General features: G+C 42.7%; 2 protein-coding genes across 11 annotated transcripts in view; both read left to right on the plus strand.

The window, feature by feature from the left end:
• FOXN2 (forkhead box N2) overlaps nucleotides 1-7418 on the plus strand; it is a 29560-nt gene extending 22142 nt beyond the window's left edge. Inside the window, exons 4-6 of one of the 3 annotated variants that reach the window (XM_062490512.1) lie at nucleotides 59-123; nucleotides 3140-3208; nucleotides 3663-7418. In XM_062490512.1, coding sequence (XP_062346496.1) covers nucleotides 59-123; nucleotides 3140-3208; nucleotides 3663-4180 — 652 coding nt within the window. In that variant the 3' untranslated portion in view covers nucleotides 4181-7418. The remainder of the gene's footprint in view (nucleotides 1-58; nucleotides 124-3139; nucleotides 3209-3662) is intronic. The other 2 variants (XM_062490513.1, XM_062490514.1) reach the window with 2 other exon arrangements.
• Nucleotides 7419-16978: 9560 nt separating this feature from the next.
• The window catches only part of PPP1R21 (protein phosphatase 1 regulatory subunit 21), a 33695-nt gene continuing 27841 nt past the window's right edge, over nucleotides 16979-22832 (plus strand). For 3 of the 8 annotated variants that reach the window (XM_062490519.1, XM_062490522.1, XM_062490524.1), the window contains exons 1-4: nucleotides 16996-17113; nucleotides 19839-19907; nucleotides 20297-20443; nucleotides 22217-22318. In XM_062490519.1, coding sequence (XP_062346503.1) covers nucleotides 17057-17113; nucleotides 19839-19907; nucleotides 20297-20443; nucleotides 22217-22318 — 375 coding nt within the window. In that variant the 5' untranslated portion in view covers nucleotides 16996-17056. Of the gene's footprint in view, nucleotides 17114-17287; nucleotides 19554-19838; nucleotides 19908-20296; nucleotides 20444-22216; nucleotides 22319-22832 lie in introns of those variants that run through there. The other 5 variants (XM_062490515.1, XM_062490517.1, XM_062490516.1 and 2 more) reach the window with 4 other exon arrangements.

The raw sequence follows: 22832 nt of genomic DNA on the forward strand, positions 1-22832 counted from the left end.
TGTACAAATCATCTGCCTCATCAGGGCTTGGCTTTGAGCTGTTGAATTTCTTTTCCAGTAGGTCGTCGTCCCCTCACTACCTGACTTCGGTCCTTCAGCAGAATCATGGCCGATCTCTCAAAGGTAAACTTTGAATTTCCTTTCACACCCCTCCCTGGGTTTTGGTCACAGGCATGGACTGCAGCCCAGATGATGTTGTCCCTGTCCCTGCTCTGAACAGTCTGGCAGATGACAAAAACCCCAGATGTAGTACAACGCATGTGTTATATTAGCTACTTGTGTATTTATTTTAAATCCACGAGGTGAAGTTCAAGGTGTAATTGGGACCATCTTGTTCTGACTGCAAAATATTCAGCACATGCATCACTCCCAAGTATGACCTACTTAATGAATAGTTCAGTAGAAAATGAATCTGAAAGCTGCACATCTCTTTGTCAGTTTTATTGAAGTCCAAGAACTGAGAACCAAAGGTAGCAAATGCTAGTGCATAAAACTTGTAGTACCAAGAGGGAGCTAGAAAGTGTGCTGGGGGTTGCAGCGTTTTTTTGTTTTTTTTTTTTAAAGGAGCCAGTTGAGCACAGCTCTTGCACCTCATTAATAAAGCTTAATTAGGCTTGTCCTAGACAAAAGGAATAATAACTTTGGTTTTTAAGTGCTGAAAAGTGAACAGCACTCAATTTTAAAAGGGTTGAATCTAACAAAATGCGTTGCAGAGGAGTGTTTTTGCAGCTCTCTCAACAGGGTAGTGAAAGGCATTGTCCAAGTGGGACCTGATCAGACACCCAGCTCCCTGACTTTGCTGGCTCACTAGGCTTAGAGATGAGAAAGTTGCTTGTAGTTTTTGGCCACAAACCAGCAGCTTTGGTTAGGTAGCAAAGCTAAGGCTTTTTGGAGACCAAGCAGTGGCTTGGCCCACAGGTGATGATCACCATGCACCCCAGCTGGAGGTTCTGTGGTGGCATCTGGGTGGCAAGGAAACATCCCTTGGCTGCAGGGCTGCTGAATCTGGGATTCTCAGGGCTTGTTGGTGAAAACAAGAAATCCCTCTCCTCCTAAGGATTTTGCTGGTGTGGTCTGTGACAGGTTTGGAGGTTGCCAGTCTGATGTTGCCTTTTCCATTTAGCTACACCAGTGTTGCCACAATAATGATGGGTATCTGGTGTCATTTATTTTCTGCTTGTGGGGGAGCCTGTTCAGCATTTCTTTGACGTTAGAGGCAAGCCATTCATGTTCCTGGGGTACCATAGCACAGCTCTTGTGCAGGTGAACAGAATTCTTTGTAATAAGGTGCTTCCTCAGCCATTCTGCTGGAGAAGCATAAATTTGGGAAATACTGCACTGTTGAGAAGAGCAATCACAAATGAAGCCAAAGCACATTATCAGTGACACAGCATTGCTAAGAAGCCACTGCAGAAGTGCCTCTCCTCATTCTTTGGGAGTATTATGGTACAGAAATACTCTTTGTAAGTAGTAATCCTGCATTGCATTAATACCTCTGATTGCTTGTCATTTTAACAAGGTGGTGCTTATATGCCAACATCACATGATAAAATGTCTGGGATAGCAAGTAAGGAATGGGGATATTTCACCTCTTGATTACACTAGAGGAGCAGTAATTCTTCACACTTTATTTTTCTGCTTCTTTTTGTCAGTTGGAGGCATATAACCTATGAATTCAGGGGCTCCGTTTCTGCTAAAGAAAGCCAAAGCAGAAGGAAAAAAAAATAATTGCATGAGCACAGTGGGGTAGAGCCTAAAGTATGCTGAATTTAAAATTAAAGGCATGGAAAACAAAGAGGGAAAATGTGTACATTTTATAACCTGTGTTGGAAACAGCAGCTCAGTCCCCTTCCCATGTTGGTACAACATTCCCAAGGTGTCATGTTCTTTAATTTTCTCCTTGACCAGGGTGAAGTTAGGGGCAATTATCAAGATAAGGAAGCCATGCTGACAACTCTGCCATCCCCTTCCCAATACTACCCTCCCCTTAAATTCAGTAATATAGTTAATGCCTGTAATGTGGGGAAGAAAACAAATGCCATCAAAAATGACATTGCATGTGTTGCTTTAACAGTTCCTCCCAGAGTTCCAGTTCAGCAGAACTGAGAGCCTGTTCTGCTTGCTGCTGGTCCCTTCCAGCCCTGTTCTCCACTCACTGCTCATACATATGTACATACCAAGCTACACCTCAGACGTGATCTTCTGCTCTCAGACACCCAGGCTCTTGTGAGAGCTCACTGTCTCTTTGTTCCTGTTTTGCCTAGTTATTCCACCATACATACTGCTGTCCTGTATAAGGAGTATTCATCATCCATTGCAGAAGTGAGCCAAAGAATGGATTGGATTTCCTCTTTAAAGGGCACGAGCATGTCCTGAAATGACTGTGAAAGCGTGCTTGTTTCTTTTCCCTTTCACCTTGTTCTCATTAGAAATGTCATTCTCTACCCTGTTATCCTCAAGGTGCCTTTCAGAAATGTAAGCAATCTACTCTGCAAAGGATGGCATTTTGCAACAGTGCTTCTCACCAGCTCACAGTGCCACAATTCATCTCAACCTTTTCTACGTGCCTATTTATTATTTACATCCCCTTGCTTCCTAGATTGAGCAGTTCAGTGCCCTTTCCCCCTGCGTAGTCTCAATTTCTTCCGTTTGATTTACTCGTGTGAAAAATTCTGCTGGAGGAGGGAGCTGTGCTGAATTAGTGCTGCGTTAATGGGCATGGCTGCTCTCAGCCTTGCACATTCACACAGCCTGAGTATGGAGCTGCTGAGGTGCTTTGCTGTGCCATGTGTCTAATCTTTCTCTCCCAACTGGTACAAACAAAAGGCAGTTGTTAAGTATAGCAGCAGCATTGTCACATGAATGTCTAATTGTGTCACTGATTCTTGGCTTCAGTGAACGCAACATGAGAACTCAGCCTTTGAATGTCATAGTTAAGGTATGAGACTGATCTGGAACAGTACTGAGCTGTACAAGGGTCATGCTTTGTCTGAGTTTGTACATCCCTCACCACCCTTGCCCTTTGTTGTAGGCCAGTACAGGCAAATATATATATTTATGTGTATTCTTTGTATATTTGAGAGACCTCATCTTGTCAGGCTTACCTGAGTTCTAACATTTTGCTGCTTCTGCTTCACAGAATCTGATATTGATGCTGCTACTGCAATGATGCTGTTAAATACTTCCATTCAACAAGGGATGCTGGACTGTAAGCATAAGCCATTTTACTCTTGTTTTTGTTCTCTACTCAGTAACTAAATACTTAATGTATAAAATTTCAGGAAACGAGTATGGTCTAGTTTCCAAACAGTAGGAGTAGTCAAGAAGTAATTCTGGTTTAATTATTCTTTCAGCTAGTATTGCGAGAGTTTTATTAGAAGCAGCCTTTTATTTTCTTTTCCCAGCTAATTTTGATTTTTTTTTCTGCAAAGTTCTGTCATTGCCCTCTCTGTGCTAGATAGTGAGAATAGTTTCTTGGCTACTTCTCTGTTCCTCTTGAGATTAGGTGATGACTGTTGTCCTCTGTGAGCGACAGTAAACGAGCACATCGTGACTTTAAATGCTGGAATTCAGTTTCCCTTGCAGCCAGCTAGGCACAGTGTGCACTTGGTGCAGGTGATCTCACTGGGGCACTTGCTTACTGACACTCTTGTTTCTCACAGGTGACAAACCTCAGCCTCTGAAGACACCCAAGAAGAGGAGCTACGGCAGCGCATTCAATCCTCCCAGCTCCATAAATCTGCCGGAAAACGATTCCGCGGCCACCAACATCGATCCGAGCGAGGATCACAACTACAGTGCCAGCAGCATGGGCTCCCAGCGCTGCGCCTCCAGGTCCAGCGTGTCCTCCCTGTCCTCCCTGGACGAGGTGTACGAGTTCATTTCCAAGAGCAGCCACGATGGCAGCGATGGCAGCGAGGGCTTTCACAGCGAGGTGGACACGGACGGGGACTATGAAGATGATCCTCTGGGAGACAGTGGCTATGCATCCCAACCTTGTGTAGATACCTCTAAGGAAAGTCAGCCCAGCAAGAAAGTACTTGAGGAGCTGTGTCAGGAGATCGATGAGGAGTTGAAGGAAGCAGCAGGGTCTCTGCTCCACCTTGCTGGCATCCAAACGTGCTTGAGTTCCTTAATAAGTACTGCAAAGACCCACTGTCACAAGCAAAGGAAAAAATAATATGTTTGTCAGTGTTGAATATATACATATATTTTTTTTAATTGTGGCAATACTCTTCTACTTTTGCCCTTCACAAGGGAGATCAAAGCCATAAGAGGACTCACTGCTTTTTTTTTATTATTTTTAGCGCAAACTATAATTTAGCCATTTATTTTTAAATCACCACCTAAAAAGAAAATATTTAATCTTATCAAATTAGAAGATATGCATGACTTGTGAAAACCCAAAAGCATACTTCTTAATGATAATTTTAATTTTTTTTTTCTTTTCAATAGTTGGCTATCTTTTTTTCAGAGATACGTTTGTTCAGATGCACACTGTGGATCATATTTACAACTCTGCTGGCCCTACCTGCAGAGGTGAATTTTGTTCTGTCTAAGGGCTCTGACTTCCATGTAAAGGATTCAAATTCATTTTGCAATAAGAGGATCTCTTTATAGTTCCTAGACATCCTTCAGCCAAAAAATGTTTTTTTGTGGTGTGTTTATCCTATTTTTCTTTTTAAGTCAGTGGTGATTACTTGCATCTTCCTGTAGATTATGCCCTTTTTTTTTTTTTTTTAATTTTCTGTTCAAAAGTGGGTAAGCAGTCCTGTTGGAGTGGGTTTTAACAGTACTGTACATACAAGGATGCCTTAAGTATGTTGCAGAATTGTATACAGCTATCCAAGGTCATCTTTCCTGTTGCTGAAAGGTAGCATAATGTGCCATAAGTGTTCTCACCAACGTGAAGCTACTGCTTCCACCAGGTGTTGGGCAAGCTGGGTGAAAATTAGGAGCAGAGCCACTTAGGAAACCAATGTCCACTGTTGAAAACAGTGCTGGATTCAGCCAAAAGTTAACCTTTCCCTAAGGGAGTATTTTCCTGGCTATTTGAATGCCTTTCTTAGACTAATGTGGGGTTTTTTGCCCCTTTTTTTCTTTTTTTTTTTTCTTTGTCAGTCTCTTCATTAATCCTGTCCTAAACTGTCTATTTCCAATGCAAATACAGCCATGCTGCTGAAGGTCTGTTGCTCTGAGGGCCAATTCCAGTGCCTCTTGAAGACAACGGTGGTGCTCCTGCTGACTCAATGGCTGTTGGATCAAGCATGAAATATTCAAGGTTCTTTGTGTTTTGGAATTTAAAGCACAAACACTAGGAGAAAGAAAAAAAAAGTTGGGTTTTTTTGTGGTTTTTTTCCTTTTTCCAATTTAGTTTTAAGAATGATTTGTTTTATTTCTTGAAAGGGAAGGAAAATACTCTGCTTCATTCCTGCTTTGTGTGAGCACCTGTTAGCCTACACCTGTAACAGGGCAATGTGTGTGCAGGTGTGTGTGTGTGTTCTGGCTATCACAAGTGCTGCACTAGCCAATTGGATTGATACTGGATGTGCTACTGATGGGTAGTAGGGGTAAAACTCACCATTTAGAGGAAAAACTTAAGTACCAGCGCAGTGGTTCATAGGATTTCAGGAGCTGAAGATGTGAATGCTTGGTGGAACTGCTTCTTCTTGCTCATGGGTTGCTTTTGAACTCTCATGGAAAACTGCAAAGGGCAGAGCTTGTGTCATTGTGAAAAGGAGGATTCAGGTACACAAAAATATTGTGAGCAGCCTGAGGTTTTGCTCAGTGCCATGGTTTCAGTTTCACACTGTTGAAGAGGGGTGCTGCCTGGCTGCTGCTGAAGTGGTTGCAGCTTTCTGTAGCTTCCAGTGAAAGTTGGATCAAGGTTCAGGTATTCTGGAAGCTGTGTTCATAGTCAGCTCCATGGTTTGATTGGTTCTGAATTATTTTTTGCCTCAGATAAAATTTGAGGAGGTTAATACTTATTGGGAGTGTGGCTGTGTTGCTGTTAACCCTGAAGTTGGTGACAATGACTTCAGCATATCTGAAGGATTGGGATGCTAGCAGTGCATTTAAGCACCATATGCAGTGACCAGTGAGAACCAGTTAGTAGCATCAGTTAGCAGTGAAAGCTGCATCCCATCCATCCTTGCAGCTGGGAGAACTGGAACTGTGGAAGGGGGGAGCAGTCGCAGCCTTCCCTGGGACACAGAGCAGTGCGGCGGAGCCGTGCTCTTCCTGCTCTTCCTACTTTGCTGTCTTCCCTCCCTGCTTCCAAAGGGGAAGGCAGATGAGCTGTGCCCCCTGCACTGTCCCACCGTGTTGTCCCAGACCTCTGCCCTCACGTTTGGCAGCAAAGACCGACAGCTCAGTTGTGGAACACCTCTCTTGGCAGTGGGAGAACAGCTGCCCTTCCTTTCTCTTACATATCTGTTTGGTTCGGGTTTGTTTGCCACCTCAGTTAGAGACCCTAGTGTATATAGTATAAATGGAGTATAATTAAAAGTTATTTTGATTGTTGGGCTTTGGGTTTTTTTAGTGACACATGTAAAATGTTAATGCCAATGGTTGACTTGGATACATTTTGGCAAGAAAAGTATTGATGAGCCACATTCAGTTCTTTAAATGCAGTGAAGAAGTGTATGAGACCTGTGTTCATGGGAGGTTGCTCTGTTCAGGGTAAATCTGATGTGATTACTGTAGAAACCTATACTGGCTTTTCAGAGTCCAGTCCTAAATTACTGATCTGCAGAAGTCACATCAAATGTTTCTAATCCAACTGTAAAATGGAAGTTGTGTGGTGTGCAACTTTTCATCAGCCTGAAAAGTACAAGCTTTAATTAAAGCAAAGTATACTCATACACATTAATAATGGTGTGGTCAAAATATTTATTGAAAAGAAAAGGTAGAATATTTTAAATGTTGCACCTGCTATTTTATCTTAAAGCACATTCTTCACACCTAACTGCCAGTGCCATTATCAAGTCTGTTTTGTAAATGTACATTTCTTCAAACTAAAAAGTGCATAATTAAAAGTATTATGTTACTGCCATATAGTGATATAAAACATTTTATAATTGCCAATTCATTGTAACTATTATTTATTTAAAAGTGAATTGTAAGAATGCTTTCTGATCAAATGAACCAGAGTTGTTTTTAAACCATTCCCGTTAGCTTGTTTCTAATGTAGCATAAGCAATGTCCTTGGGTTTGTTTAGAATAATTTTGCCAGTAGGTGACCAATTCTAACCCTTTTTCCTCTGGTTTAGTCCTTTACCCTTTTGAAGACGATTTACAAAAGTTTAGTTTTTTGTATGCTAATCTCTGTTAATTAAAATGTTTATAAATTTTATTTTTACCAAAGAGATGCAATTCATTATGACAAAATATTGCAGAATAAACTTTGTTTTATAACATTTGTGACTTTTCTGCCCACATTTTTCATTCAGATGATCAAAGGGGCTTTTCTAAAATAAACAGCATTGCAAACAGAAAGCGCTGTGTTCTCTCTTTGTGTGCAGGCCCTGGCTCTGGTCTCAGATGGTGCTGAATATTCCACTTTCCCATTTAAACTTCTTCCACGAGACTGGACTAGTGTAATAAGCCTGATGTGTGGTTCACTGTGGGTTGGTTAAGATGTTTTTATGCATGTGGAAGTTGTCTGTGAAATACTTACTAGTCCATAGCAGGATTTGCTTACAGTCACCTTGATCCATAGCTGGCCCCTAATATTTGAGGAGCATCTAATTAAGGCCATGGTTTCACCCTTTAACCTGGAACCTAAGGAATGTTTTGACATCTTGGAAATTGCTGAAACACTACTGCCTGACTTCTGCCCTCCTGTGCAAAGCCCTTGTATAAACAGAAATAACTTGAATCTTTTGCTGTTGAAACATCTGTGATCATTAGTTGTTCTGTGCCTTTGTTGCTATGGCCAAGTTGCTTGGATGAGACTCAAAGATCAACAGCCTAGTACAGGACAGGTAATTTGAAAAATGAGCCCCTGGATAAAGTAGCATAGGTCTTTGGGGTTTTTTTCAGTGTTTACTTTCTCTAGATAATGATTTATGATGTCTGTTGGTTCTTTACACAGAAGGCCTTATGGACAGCACACAGGTGGGAATAACCCCTCTTACTAGCAGAAATAATATTCCCCATCCCACTTTATACCTCAGCTTGCTGTTCTTGGGTCAGCTTTTCTCTAAAATGCACACACAGGATATGTGCCCTTCCAGTGCCCAAGAGGTAGAAGCACCAGAAAACAAAAACAAGATGTGACATGATGTTTATCGCAAATAAAAGCAGGCAGTGGTCCATCTCTTATTTTTATTTGCTTAACCCACTGGTATCACTAAGTTAATCTTGCTCTCTAGGATACGATGACAATACAACTTTCTCAGTACTTCCAAGTGATAACAGTAGATGCTAACAAAGACTTGTTTTATTGCCATATCTAACAAAATTTAAAACACATTACAGAATATATGGGCACTATTAATATATTCGATTTAGTGTTCATTTTAATAGACTAATAAGAGAACAACTGTTCTAATTAGTTGGGACAAAATTACAGCCATGTATCATGTGTTAATAATACCTTTCTAATTGTTATTCACTATATTAGTCTGAGAATCTTGAGCTCGTTGTTAAATTTCCCAGGAGTGTTTTCCTCTGTTATGACTTTGCTGGAAATTACCCTCTGTATGGAACCACAACTCTCAAAATAAAGCATTAACTGAAGCAATTATGCACTTACACCAGCTGTATTTTAACGACAGTTGTTGAAGAAATACCTAATAGATTTAGGTATATTTGGAAAAAAATGGTTGTCTAAATTTGACATGGACTATGGTTATTCTTTCACAGGTTTTTGAGGTTACAGGTACCTGTAAGTGTTCTTATTTTGAGTACGTGAGTAAATACATGTAGCTTAGAGATAATTACATAGTGGTCCAGAAATGCTGTTACTGTGAGCTTTCCCAGCATATTTAGCCATACAAATCTTACCTGTTTTTACCCCTGACGGTGATTCTCATATCTGGGAAGGTGAAGCAATATCACCTCTGCTTGAATTTTCAGTCTTCAGCTTGGTTGGGGCTTTTTTCTTCCCTTTTCTCCAGAAGGCTCCCCTGAAAGCTGCCTGCTCTTACTATTGCAAACTCCTTAGAGCTGACATAAAATTACTACCTATCCTCTGCCAGGGTTCATTTAAACAGCTCTTTGTTAGACAGTGGTGTGTTTATTTTCCTATTGCATCAGTACAAAAGCAATCATTTCTCTCCTTAGACTCTTGACTTGTTAAACAAACCAGAATTATTTGTTTTCCGTTTGGAAGACATGATCTTCATTCCTCTTAACCACTTTTCTGTGCCTCAGTTCCAGACTAAAGTCAGCCTGCTGGCATGTGCATGAGAAGAGCGAAAGCCACTCTTCTAGAGTGCTTTTTTTTTTTTTTTTGAAACTTGACCTTAGTATTTCCCTGCTTTTGCAGCACTCCTGCGTGTATGGTCTTTACCTGCTCACATGCAGTTGACTAATCCTATTATCAACTAATATGTCCCTTCTTTGTTCTCCTCCATCCTCTCCTCAGCCAAATGGTGAGGTCCCAATCAGCAGGAAATTTGGTAGTTCATGACCTGGAAGTTGATTTAATGAGATCTGTCATGATCTTTGTGGCACAGCCTGCCCAAAATAAAGAAAGAAAAAAAGAAGGACCTGTCTGTGCTCTTTCAATGTTCAGAGAAGACATCCTGTGCCCTAAATCTAGGTATGTCTATCTGTGTGTTGCTTTTATGCTGGTTTCCATAATCTCTATTTCCTTGATATTTTGACTATCCAGGCCCTAATGGGCAGCATGCTAGATTGGACTGGGTACCCAGTTTCTGTATCCATTCCAGAAGTGCTGACAGCAGTTCAGAATCTGGGTATTTTCGCACTTAGAAATGCAGGATGGTTCCTATCAGACTAACTTCAGATGCTCTGAAGTGCTGATGTGCTTTAGAGTTGCCAGGAAGGTGTTCAGAGAAATCTCTGTAGGTGCCTGTACCAACCTTAACACAGCATCCCTTTGAAAAACAGGTTTTGTGCCTCAACGGCTTTTTTTTAAATTTAATTACCTTGGTATCTTGGTTCCTTACTAAAATCCAGTAGGTTCCCAGTTGTTACAAGTGCTAAAATTAGCTCAGTGAACCAAATTTTCAGTTATTTTCAGTAAGGGTACATTTTATTCTCTCTCACTGTTTTTGTGCATGTTTTCTAAACTGCTAGTGGAGGTTTCCATGCTCTGAATACAGTCAGGCCTCCACAAATAGCAACCATTTTTCTTTTCTTTTTGCTCTGAGTAATTTAAAAGATGAAAACTCCACCTGTTGAGTTTGGCTGTGATGTGTTGGCCGACAGGTCCCACTGTTCTGTGCTGGCTCTTCCCTGGGTCAGGTGAGGTGTGGGCAGAGCTGAGCTATTTCAAAAGAGAAGATGTTTCTTTAAATCTCTGGGTATTAACTCGAGTGCAATCGTGTTGGCTGCTACCTTAAAATATGATGTCACCTTGCCCCAATCACAGCCCATTTTCTGTGAGCAAGATGTTATCTCCCCAGAGAAGCATTCTCTGAGTGACAGCAGCATCCCGTGCGGCTGTTGCTATGCAACAAGATTCAGCTTTCAGCAGGATCTAATTTTAAAGTATTTAACCCTAGATCTGTCAAGGTTCATTATTTCCACTGTGCTGGGTAATCCCTACTTGTTGGTGCCCAAATTCACAAATGCCCTGCTCCTTGTAGTGGTGCTGTTTTATTTATCACAGTTAATGTCTCAGAATGAGGAGAAGCAAAAATGCCACAGGTAGAGCTCGATACTAAATTTCATGTTAGCTCTGATCTATACACAGAAATATGCGATACAAGGTGAAAATCCTTCATTGTTGTTCTGGGAATCTTCCTTTCTTTCCTGGCTCGTGCAAGTGGCTCACCCCTGCTTTCCTTCGAAGGAATTCTGGATTTCAAGTGAATGAGTGCTGGTGGCAGTAACAATTAAGCTTCAATTTTTAGTAATATTATGTGTCCTCTTGTTTATTGCTCTGTTTCATCTAGGTTAAGAAGCTTGTCATCTTACCTAAAGGTATTTGAAAAAAAAAATGTAATTTTGAAATTTAAGGGGGTTTTAATAGTGGAAATCTTTAATTCTTTTAAATCATTACAGATAATGATGAAATTCTACAGAGAATTTCTGTTAGTGTTTTTTGTGGGGGTTGTTTGGTGTGGTTTTTTTATAGTTATCTGCATTTTATTTCTAAAATTTAGAGGCCTGGAATGCTACTCAGGTATTTAAAAAAAATTAAAATTCTGACTAGCTGACTATTTCTGACTCTGATTAATTACTACATGCCCCTGTAAGTGCACTCAGGTTCACTGCTACCTTCTTCTACTGCTATCTAATGTGATATTTCATTCAGCTGAGATAATGCTGCTGTAACTGGTCAGTATCATAACAACAAAAGAAAACTGCACAACCCCTTCTTCCCCCAATGCAGTAAAATTTAAAAAAAATAGATTATTCACATTTTAAATGCTAATATTGTTCATCTCAGCCTTATAATCCTACCTAGGATCCTTCCTCCTCCCGTTGTTAGGATTTAAAACTGACACCACATTGTTGTCGTGCTGTCTCTTCTTCCCAGTTCATGTCAATCCACAAAGACAAACCTGGCCCTGCCAAGGCATTTTTTCAGCAGTCCCTTTGATGGGGATACTCTCCTGTTGCCTTTTAATCCTCACTTCCACCACTCCAAGTTCCCATTCCCATCGCTGGGCGCATGCTGCCCAAAAAACTGTTAATGGCTTTCTCGTCCTGCATGGTGTGTTGTGCCTTCTCCCTGTGCTGTCAGTGAGGAGCCCTGTTCCATGTCTCCTCCATCCCACTTCTTTTTCCATCCTGGTCTTTACACACTGAACACCTGGCTTTAGCTCATTCCAAAAACCCAAATTATTCCCAGAGGGACCACAATCCTTTTAAAAATAATAATAAAAAGTAGATAATGAACAAGAATAGTTTTGATTAAAATGTTCCCTGGTAAACTCCTGGTAGATCTCCCAGCTCTCTCCTTTCCCTGCTCATGTGTCTGTCTCTGGAGAGAAGACAAACGCACGACATCTTTGTGGCTGTAACAGCTCCAGGTTTGTGAATGTTCTTGCAGGGCTAAGTCTGGACTTCTTTCCAAGGCTTGCAGATCTGTATCACTACTGGGGTACATGAGAGAGCATCCACTTCTCACTCCATAATCTTCACAATGCTCCTCTTCCACTTCCTTCTCTATGAAATCATGCAATTTGTCTCTTGGGATTTAATGTATATGGCTTTTATTTTTCTTTCCTCAGCAAACATACAAGGCTCTGGAATCTCAGTGTGGGAAGTTCTAGCCAGGCTGAGGTTTCTCAGCTATGGCCCCTGCAAGTGTAAAGAAAAGCAAGAAACGAGGCTCCGGAAGATGTACAGATCTTCAACAAAAGATAGCAGAGCTAGGGAAGAGGTTTCATTTTCCTGGAGAGGGGGAATTCCACATTTAAAAAAAAAAAAAAAAGTAAAACCCAAACTTTTTGAGCTAAGTTCTGCTGTTTTATGGAGTGAGTATCAGTAAGGATTTGCTGTGGAGGGACTGCAGTTTCTGCTGTTGCACCCAGGGCTGGTATGTGTTGTACCCACATAGAACATGAGCTGCAAAGTTCAACTCTGACTTATCACAGGCAGCTGCCTGCTCAGTTTTTCCATCTTCTCGTCCTCAGCAATTTCTTTCTGTACAAAGGCACCGCTCCCCTGGCCACGCACACACCCTATAGATGACTCAAGCTATTTAACCTATGGGCTGGGAAGGGACATGGGAGAGAGAGAGACTTGCTCTCATTTATATTTTTAAATGCTATGGAAACACTGAAATGAGGATAGTGAATAGAATAATAATTAAACTGGTCCATGAGGCGTATTATCTATACATACTGTTTTGCTTGTTTGGGTTTTTTTATGTTTTTGCTACTTGCCTATTTTTATCAGAGTTATCAGGTTTTTATGAGGTGAAAGGTTATTTGTAATAAGCAGTTTGTTACAGTCACCATGAGAAATAACGAGCATGCATTGTGAGCACACATCCTGCTGTTCGGACTTGCCGTTGCTACGATAACAGAAACAAAACACCAGTTTCGGGTGTTCACAGCTTCCGAGGATGTGGTTTATGTGCTGCCTGTGATAGTCTGATGACTGAAGAGGGCTCTCTTCCAGAAATTTTTGAATTTTTTTCTGTCTCTTAGAAACCCTTTTGTTGTGAGTACTTGTGAGGACATATGTGATGACAATGAAGTTTATTTTCCCAAAGCACAGAAAACATCCTCGACAATTTGAAGTATGTTCTTTATTTCTTTACCTGCACCTATTCCTGGGGTCTGCGAGTACAAGTTCTGACTAAACAGACCAAGGGGAAGACATGGTTTTAGCAGGAAGGGAGGACAAATGAGCTTGAAAATAGGATGTTTTTGAAACAATCACAGTAATTCTAAAATAAATTAATTGTCTTGAGACAGCACCTAGAATCCAACACCCGTTGTACCAGCTGCTGAGCACAGACACAAGGGAAGGACAGCCTCTGTAACACTGTCTATCTTTTGCTATTTGTTCTCCCCCACGGAAACAAAAATGTTATGAGTGTTGGGAGGGATTGCTTTGCTCCACACATCATGTCTGAGCTTGCATGAAGCTCTGCTGCCATAACCTGTACTTATATTCCCGTGGGTGTGCGATAGAAGGCAGTATTTTAGGGGTCCTGTGGCCACCACCCCACGCTGCTTGGCATTCCGCTCTCATGAGCTCTCTCACTCCAAACTTCTGACAAGAGGAACAGTCCCTTGCAATTACTGAGTCAGTGCTGAGAAGCATGAGAAGCCTCATGACACCACACTGTGGTGACACGTCCCTGGGCTGCAATGCTGGGACAGCCTTGCTCTCCAGGGAGAGGTGAGAATTAAGGATGTGCTTGCAAGCAAACAGAACAATGAAGACATTTTTTTCATACCTGATGTTTGGGGAAGTAGCACTTGCAAGTGCCACGGCAAATCAAAAGGATGAATCTGAGAATTCCCTGCGAGAGAGTGAAAAAAACCCCAATCAACACACAAGCTAACTTTTGTCACCCGTGTTTTTGGGGAAATCTGCTGATGCTGTTTGCCAAGAACCACCATGGGATAACTGATAAAATACAACATTGTACGTTCCTGACATTATAGGGACTCTGGGATCCACGAGAAACTAGGCAAGAGACAGCACCACTTTAAAACACAAGAGGCTGGACTGATGCTTAAATACACTGAAGCAGGGCTGCTCTGATGAGCCTAAAAATCCTGCAGCCAGCTCTCAGCCTTAAAGCAGTAAAAGCACTCAGCTTTTACTTGCTCCTTTCAGTTGTTTCAAGCAATTGGCATTTCCTCCTGTGATAAATGATACGATGTACACTTGGGCTTTTCCACTCTGGGAGGATGGAGATGAATAAATTCTGTGCTCTTCCACTCTGAGTGCTGGCTGTCCCGTCAGAAACACTGCTGTTGTCAGTGGGGAAGCAATTCATTCTGCCAAAACTAGGCACTGTACTTCCCTGAGCTCTATTTCCCAGCTTTCAGCTGTGAAACCTCTCTGCCAGCACTCACTGCACCAGAGAGAAGGGGAAAACAGCACCACAAAAGCATCTTTGAAGGCAGCACAAATTCAAAGTATTTGTATGACATTTCAATGAAAGACACATCCTAGAAAATGCAAACCTAAAAGTACAGGTTGGAGTCAAATGTAAAGGCATTAAACAATTTTCGTATACAAAAATTTATTGCACTGACAGATAAGGATATTCCATGGAAGGCATGCTGCTCTTAACACAGATGTGCAGCAATTGAAAACCCCATTTGCTTCACTAGAGAACTTCTGTAGAGGATGCAAAATGGAGTGGAAAGAGAAGTGTATCTGCTCGAACAGTTAAAAACTAGAGCTTCCTTATTTCTTATTCCAGGATTGCTGTTTAAGCTCTTCTGGTCAAGCAGAACAGCAGCAAGATCATTTGGATGAATGATGACAGTGTGTGTTTTGCCTATCTCCCCTTTTATACTTCCTAAAAAATGCAGTGTTGTTGTTGGCAATAGGGATCAGCAACATGTCCTGTAATATTAAGACTTCCTGTGGAGACACAAACATGTTTACTAATCTGGTCCCGGTGTCATATTTGGGGCTTGCCAACTCCAATACTGTGATAAGCAAAAGAACAGCACCACACACACACACACTATCAAAGCCTGAAGACTAAGGAAAGTATTAGCTTCCATTACAGGCACCTTCTATCCACTCCTACTTAAGGGGAACAAAGACAAAAGGAGGTAACAAAACAATTATTTATCACCTCTAGCACTACCCACTACTGAGGAACAGCTATGAAGACACCGTGCTGAAATCAAGTAGAAAAAAATGATACCATGGAAATGGAACAAAAATAATAATTTGCTGCTGCATCTCTCAGGAAGCCCTTAACCTGCAATTTGCCAGATGCTCAGCATATACTGGTGAAGTCTCATCACATTTTTACCTTATTACTCTTTTCCTTACACATCTGTTTCCAGTCATGTTCAGAAACAACATTTTGCGTAGGCTGAGTACCTGGCAGGACCAAATACACCTTTTGTGATGTTTTCAGTTACTGCTTGAAGTGTGCTGGTGTTTAACTGTTTAAATGTCTGGCCAGTCTGAGGATAAAGAAGCAAATAGGAGATAAGTAGCAGAGCAGTCTCTATAGAACGGCTGAATGCTGGAGAAGCTCAAAGTTGGCTCTGAAACACAGACCTATACGCTGGAGAGAAGAGAGCAGAGAAGCCCCTCCCTCCCCCCACAAGGAAACACTGGGCGCATATACCCAGAATCACAAAATCACAGTTGTTCGGATTGAAAGAGACCTCTGGAGATCACCAGTCCAGCCCCCTGCCAAGGCAGGGTCACCTGGAGCAGGTGACACAGGAGCATGTCCAGGGGGGGTTTGAATGTCACCAGGGAGGGAGAGTCCTTAACCTCCCTGGGCAGCTGTGCCAGTGCTCTGCCATCTTCAATGTGAAATTCTTCCTCGTGCTGAGGTGGAACTTCTTGAGTTATAGTTTACAGCCATTGCTCCTTGTCCTGTCACTGGGCACCACTAAAAAGAGCCTGGCACCGTCCCCTCGGCACTCTGAGACATTTATATGCATTGGTAAGAACCACTCTCGATGCCCCAGTCTATGGAATTTGAGTTTCTGCAGCTTGAGAGGGCATTGCACGACTCGGGACCTACCCGTGTTCTCCTTCATTAGGATATAATGGATACACTTAGTATTTCCTGCAGTTAGGATACGAGGGCTGGAGGCTGTAGGGAGATCCAAGCGCCAGCACTGACACCCACTGCGAGCTACGGGAAGTGACGGAACCGGCTTTTCTTTTACTGAGTCGTCTGTGGGCCCGCAAATACCCGCGGCTGCCTCAGTTTCTGAGTGTGTCGCGAGTGTCGGGGCTCCCCCTGGCGACAGCGCTGCCCGGCCGGGGAGCGGCGGGACGGGCGGGGCCACGGTGCCCAGGCAGGGATGGCAGTGGAGCACCGCTCGTCGCCTCCCCAGTCGCGATTGACACGACATGAGCCCCCGGCTCCGCTCGCGGGCGAAGCTTCTTGGGCGGGGCGGCGCTCCGTAGACCGCAGGCCGAGCGCGGCCTCGCAGCCGTTGCCGTGGCAACGGACCGCGAGGGCCCGGCCAGCGTCACGTCACCCGCTCCCCCAGGCCCGCCCCCCTCCTGGCGCCATCTTGGAAATTGCGTCAAGATGGTGGCGCCGGCGGCTTAAAGCTCCGCCCCTCCGCATCGTGCACGACGTGGTTGTGTCATCGCGTTCCCACAGCCCCGAACCCGGAAGTGCGTCTTCCCATTCGAGGGCGTGCGGGGCAGGCGGGAGCGCCCGAGCTCAGCCGAGTCTGGCCGAGTGGAGCCGAGCTCAGCCGAGTCCAGCCGAGCCGACGGGGCGGAGATGGCGGCGGCGGAGCTGCAGGGGAAGTACCAGAAGCTGGCCCAGGAGTACTCCAAGGTACCGGGCACCAGCGCCTGTCCCCGGTGCCGCCCCCCGCGGGGGCCGCAGCCTTGGCGCCGCTCGGAGCTGCAGCGCTGCTTTCCGTGGTAGCGCCACGTGCCGGGGGCCCAGGGGTGCTTCCTCCGGGGGATGAGGCGGAGGCGGCCCCGGGGGGCACGGGAGGGGCGGGTCTGCAGGAGCCGAGGGAGCGCGGCGAGAGGGGAATGGCCTCGTCTGCAGGACATCCTGGAACGCATATAGTGGGCCCGGCTGTGCCAGGGAAGTGAAACTGGCCGTGTTTGCCTTGTTCTCCGCTGCCCAGTTGGGTGCGAGACTAGGTTTTATCTGCCCGAGTGTGAACATTTGCGGAGGTCTTGGTCGTGCATCTCAGCCCTGTGAGCTCGCTCTGGCTGGCGGGTTTGGGAGCTCGCCGGTGTCAGTGGTGCTTGCAGTGTCTTGGAAGTGAGCGGGACACTTGCTTCCACACTTTACCCCCTGTCTGTTCCCTTTCTTCTGCCTTAGGTGGCTTTGCATCCTGTTTCTGGTGCTGCTTGGCACAGGGTTTGCAAAGATGCGTAACCCATAGTGGAGAATGCCTTCCCTTTCCAAGGTGCCTGAGATTACTTCTGTAATAGTGGAGCCTTGCTTAATACAGAGCCCTTCATTCTTTCTTCTTCACTAAAAGGCAAAGGAGACTCTTGATCTTGAGTGCAGACATCTTTGGGGAAGAAAGGCAGCAGCTCGGTTTTGTGTAGCCCCACATCAGCAACAGGCACAAAGTGCTTGTCTGTATTTGACACTTCTCCCAGCTTACAGCCTTAAATGTCTTTAAATACTTTTCTCCTTGGAACTGTTATAAAAACACAATGTGTATCATCTAAATTGTTCCCAGATAGATGTCCTTTTAATGCTTCCGCAAAATAATTTTAAGAAAATTTTATTTACTTTGCAGCTTTGTTGGTCACACAGTTCATATGTCTTGTTTTATACAGAGGCTCTGTTATTCCTTGGAGATAAATAGTGGCTGAGGATAAGATAATGGAGGGATTTTGGTGCTTGATTACTGAATGAGCATTGGAAATGTGGACTTCCGACTGTAGCTTCCAAAATTTCTGTCTGCTGGATCCTTTCTCTTAGTATCATGGTGTCCAGAAGCTTTCTTTGAGCTTCATCATGCACATCTCAGGCTGTGGCATTTCCCTTCTCCTTTGTGGGGACTATTTTTTTCATCTCATCCCATTTCGTGTAGTTCATTGTGGGACTTCCCTTTACAGAACCTCTCCTCCTTGTTGTCAGCTGCTTGTTGTGTGCAGGTGGAAATGGAGAGTAGCCCTGGAGCAGCCTGGTCACTTAATGGTGCTATGAAAACCATGGAGAAAGGTGGACAAGAGTTTGACAGACTCAAGCAGTGCTGGGGGAAGTCCCAGCCAAAGGATTGCTTTTCCTCTCGGTTCACAGACCAGTCCAGAAGCAGGATGAGAAGAAGAAGAGACTCTGAAAACACACAAGTTGCAGCTTCTGGCTCTCTCATGAAGGGATAGTCAAAGCTGCTTTGTGACTGCCTGTGTGGGTCAGACTTCAGCTGGGGTCTCTGGGTGCAGCAGGACAGAGCTGCTTCATTCTCTGCGCCTGATGTGTTCCTGCAGTAGTAGCTGTGGCACAAAGACAGGTGTGTAAAACTACTGCACTGCTCCTTCTTGCTAGGGTAACCCTGTGCTTGGAAGTTTTTCTCTGGTGCACTGGAAAGTTTCTTGTCTTGCCTTTGTGATGCCTGAGCAGCACAGTGGGAATACTGCAGGGGAAACAGCTGTGCTTAGCAGTGACTTCTGACCTTTCAGATACACTCAATCATCACACTGAAACAATGAGCCACTGCTGTTTTATACTGAATTTTGCCTTTTATGCACCTGCCAGAGGTATTCCCAAGCACTATACAAATCATGTTAATTTATATCTGCAACAGCTGGACTCACACATGTCAAAGGAATACAAACTGCCTTTGAAGAAACCAGGATTCAAGCAATTTTCAAGGAATGGGAAGATGGTAATGGCAGTTTCCTCATTGCTGCAGGGTAGAGGTACTCTGTGGAGTGACTGGGAAATAGATTTCTTGAGTATTGCTTTTCACTGCAGTGATTTTAGCTCAGATTTGGGTAGTGTATAAGTAAGGCTTAGAGGGCTTTTCATTCTATGCTTTTTATGCCTTTTTGTGTCAGTCTGTTTGTTTTCTCTGGATCATCTGCTGCCACTGGTAATAAGTAATTTTATATTAAACTCTTCTTGAATTGATACAGATTTTGACTTTATGAGTCCCGCTTGTGTTCTAGAGCTGGTTATAAATGAGGAGAAGAGGGGAAAGACAGAAATAGCCTTGAATATGACCAAGAACTTCATTGGTCAGGGAAGAGGTTGCAACTTTTTCCATATTTGTTCCTAGTTCTTCAGATCTTAACTATATGTAAGTAACTGGTCTTCAAGGGCATTTATTGAGTAAGAATTCTGTTCTATTTTACCAAAACGTTTCGGTGGTAAAGTTACTTCTTTCTCCTTGCCAAGTTCAGCGTATGAAATGAATACATTTTTTTCAACCTGATACCACTGCTATCTACCTGAAGAGAGCACTAGAAAGAGCATTCCCACCTGGTATTCTTCTGAGAGAATATGATGCTTTCTGCACTGTCTCATGAATGGCTTTTATGCATTCTGTTGTCTTGCATAGTTACCGGCATGTCTTGTTTTTCAGCTTCGTGCTCAGAACCAAGTCCTGAAAAAAGGAGTTGTAGATGAGCAAGCAAACTCTGCCTCACTGAAGGTAATCTCTGAAAACTGCTCATGTCAGGTGTACTAAGCTGTGACAAAATAAATATATAGGGGTACCTTTTACTGAAAAGTAATGTCAGTAAAAGAATGATGAAGGAGCTTGATTTTTTATAAAAGAATTTCTGTTTTGCAGCTAGCCTGTTCTCTGTAAGCACTGAGTTTGTAAAAGAGGAAGGTTGTTTCTTGATTATCCTGTAGAATTAAATAGCTACTTGGTCAGCTCAAGGAAGTGAAATAAGTTGTTTTTTTTTTTTTTTGTTTAGAAATTATACTTCTTGTCTCTTCAGTGTTTAAAAAGTGAAGCAATTTTCTAATTTGTTCTTGTTTTAATGTGTAAAAATAAGTGTGAAAATTTGAAATTTAATTATTTTTGTCATTCAGGAACAGCTGAAGATGAAGGATCAATCACTGAGGAAACTGCAACAAGAAATGGACAGCTTGACCTTTCGAAATCAGCAACTTGCCAAGCGGGTGGAACTACTTCAAGATGAACTTGCATTAAGTGAAGCTCGGGGCAAAAAGAGCAAAGTATGTGCTGAAGGCAAAAAATATTTGCTTAGCAGATGTCTACTCCTCACCTGTCAAAGCTTTATCCTGATTTTTAGCAGTAGGTATTTTGTGTCAAGGGTTGAGCTGAATGTTCTTTTACCTGATGTTAGTGAAAATACCCATAAAACAGGTATTTATGTATATATATATAAAATACATGCTGTGTAGTTCTCTAGTCTTCTAGTCTGTCAGCTGACTGATGCTGAATTGCTGTCTTCTTTTATAGAGATTTATTAAGTGTTCAAACAACTGGGAAATACTTTAGAGCTCTGTGATTAGTCAGCTGCTATGCAGAAAGCTGATCACTCCTCATTTCCCATCCCCACCTCTTTGCTTTGTAATTTTGATGTTGGTAGTTAACTCTTCAGCCTGTGATCATAGCTTTTCTATGTGAATCTTCTCAAATGCTTTGGAATGTAAATTTTTAGCTTGTGTTCTTTCTGCTATTTCAAAATGACAGAATGATCTCAACACTGTGATCTTTCTCTGCCAAGTGCTTGCTGATTGAACCTAGTGATATCATATTTTAAGACAAACTGTGCCTTCTGTAGGTAGCACCACAATTATAGAGGTGGTCTACTTCGACTTAGGTAATTCTCAAGTGTCTCTTGCAACTTTCCTCATGAGGAAACCCCTCTTAATTCCTGTTGTTTTTTCTTCTCAGTGTGGTGTAGTTATCAAGACTGGCTTTAATGAAATCATTCAATTGATTAGTAATATGATCACCTTCCTTACTTTTCCCCTAAACTCTTGCCCATTTTTCTGCTTTCCCATTCCTTGACAAGCATAGTGCTTCGAACTACACTATTCATGCACCACAATATATTGTTCTTTCAAATGCAGTTTGACCCTTCTGTTCTTTATTTCAAATTCTGTAAGTTACTGTTTTGCTAGCTGTGTTTTCAGATTTTGAGGGATGTCAGCCTGCCTTTAATGGCTTTGCAAGCCATTTCCACTGAATTTCTCTCCTGTTCATCTGTTAAAATGCACAGCTTCAGCTCCCTGATCTATGTCAGACTGCAATTATTTTAGAAGGAGCAGGACATGTGCCCATATCTCAGGTGGAGTTCACAGGCTGGCATCAAATAGAGCGGTGGCTTATCTGCCCTGCATATCCCTAGTTCTTGAAGTTTGGTATTGAGTTTAAATGCAAAGAGTCTCCCCTCTGTTTGGTGATGATAATACCTTTCTTCAGTATTGTGGTGTATGGGTTTCACTGGTGGTCTGAGTCTTTTGGATTAAATAAGTGAAAAATGAGGAAACAGTTGGCGGAAGGATATGTTTGGTTGATGGGCAGGGAAGATCCTGTGGTTTCCATGGCACCTTGTGCTACAGCCTGCTGAGAGCAGCTTTGCTTACACCTGCAGCCTTGCTGGTGTCAGGTGTGCCTTACACACAGCTACCAAACCAACTGAGCCAGTGCGTGGAGGGTTTTGGATTAGTTACTCTGTGGGATCGTGCAAGATTCCAGTGAATTCAGATGGGCTGCTGCCCATCCAAGTGATTGATTCCCTGTGTGTGTGAATGGGACACCTGAGTACAACTTTGGCAGTGTTGTACCACTGTAGGGTCGTAAGGGTGTGAAGGAAAGTGTGCTGCCTTGAGGCTGGTGCTGTGTGCAATATTCACACGTTTTGATATATCAGTCAGTGTCAGTAGGACATCTGCTGGTGTGCCCCTTCAGGGAATTACCTGTGGGAGCCGTTCTCACAGACCTGGGACTTGGAGATGAGTGCATTTTGTCTCTTTTAGAAAAGTGTAGAATCCTCATCTCAGCTGAGTCAAGAACAGAAGAGTGTCTTCAGTGAAGATCTTCAGAAGAAAATAGAAGAAAATGAACGACTGCATATACTTGTGAGTGAAATTTTGTTTTGCCTTTATTTTTGGTTCAGAAAACTGGTGATGCAAACAAAGATATGGAAGGTAAAGCACTGTCTGAAAACCGATGGCTTTAGAAGCTTAGTTGTATGCAAAGCAGTAGATTAGATCAGATTGGTTTATAAAGATGTTCATTAGGAAAATAAAGTATTTTGGCTTTTGATTCATGAGACAGTGTGTGAAATCACATAATACGTATTTTCTCATTTAGATTTTTAACTTTTAATGACAGCTGCCCTACTGAAAATATCCTGGTACTGGATGTAAATTTCTTATTAGTTCATTAACTATTTCAGAATTGCTTTAAAGTTTAAAATGTTTTCTGCAAGTTGCCATAATTAAGTCAGGAATCCACCAAATTGGAATGCATTTGACTTTAGAAAACTTGAGAAAAATCTTTTGGCTCAAGTTCAATTTTTCATGTATCTGCTATTAGTCACCAATATATTTAAAGAATGCTTAGTACTGTAAAACTGTTTTTATAAAAGTA

This window comes from Cinclus cinclus, chromosome 3 (genome assembly GCF_963662255.1).
Source record: "Cinclus cinclus chromosome 3, bCinCin1.1, whole genome shotgun sequence".
Classification (NCBI taxonomy): domain Eukaryota; kingdom Metazoa; phylum Chordata; class Aves; order Passeriformes; family Cinclidae; genus Cinclus; species Cinclus cinclus.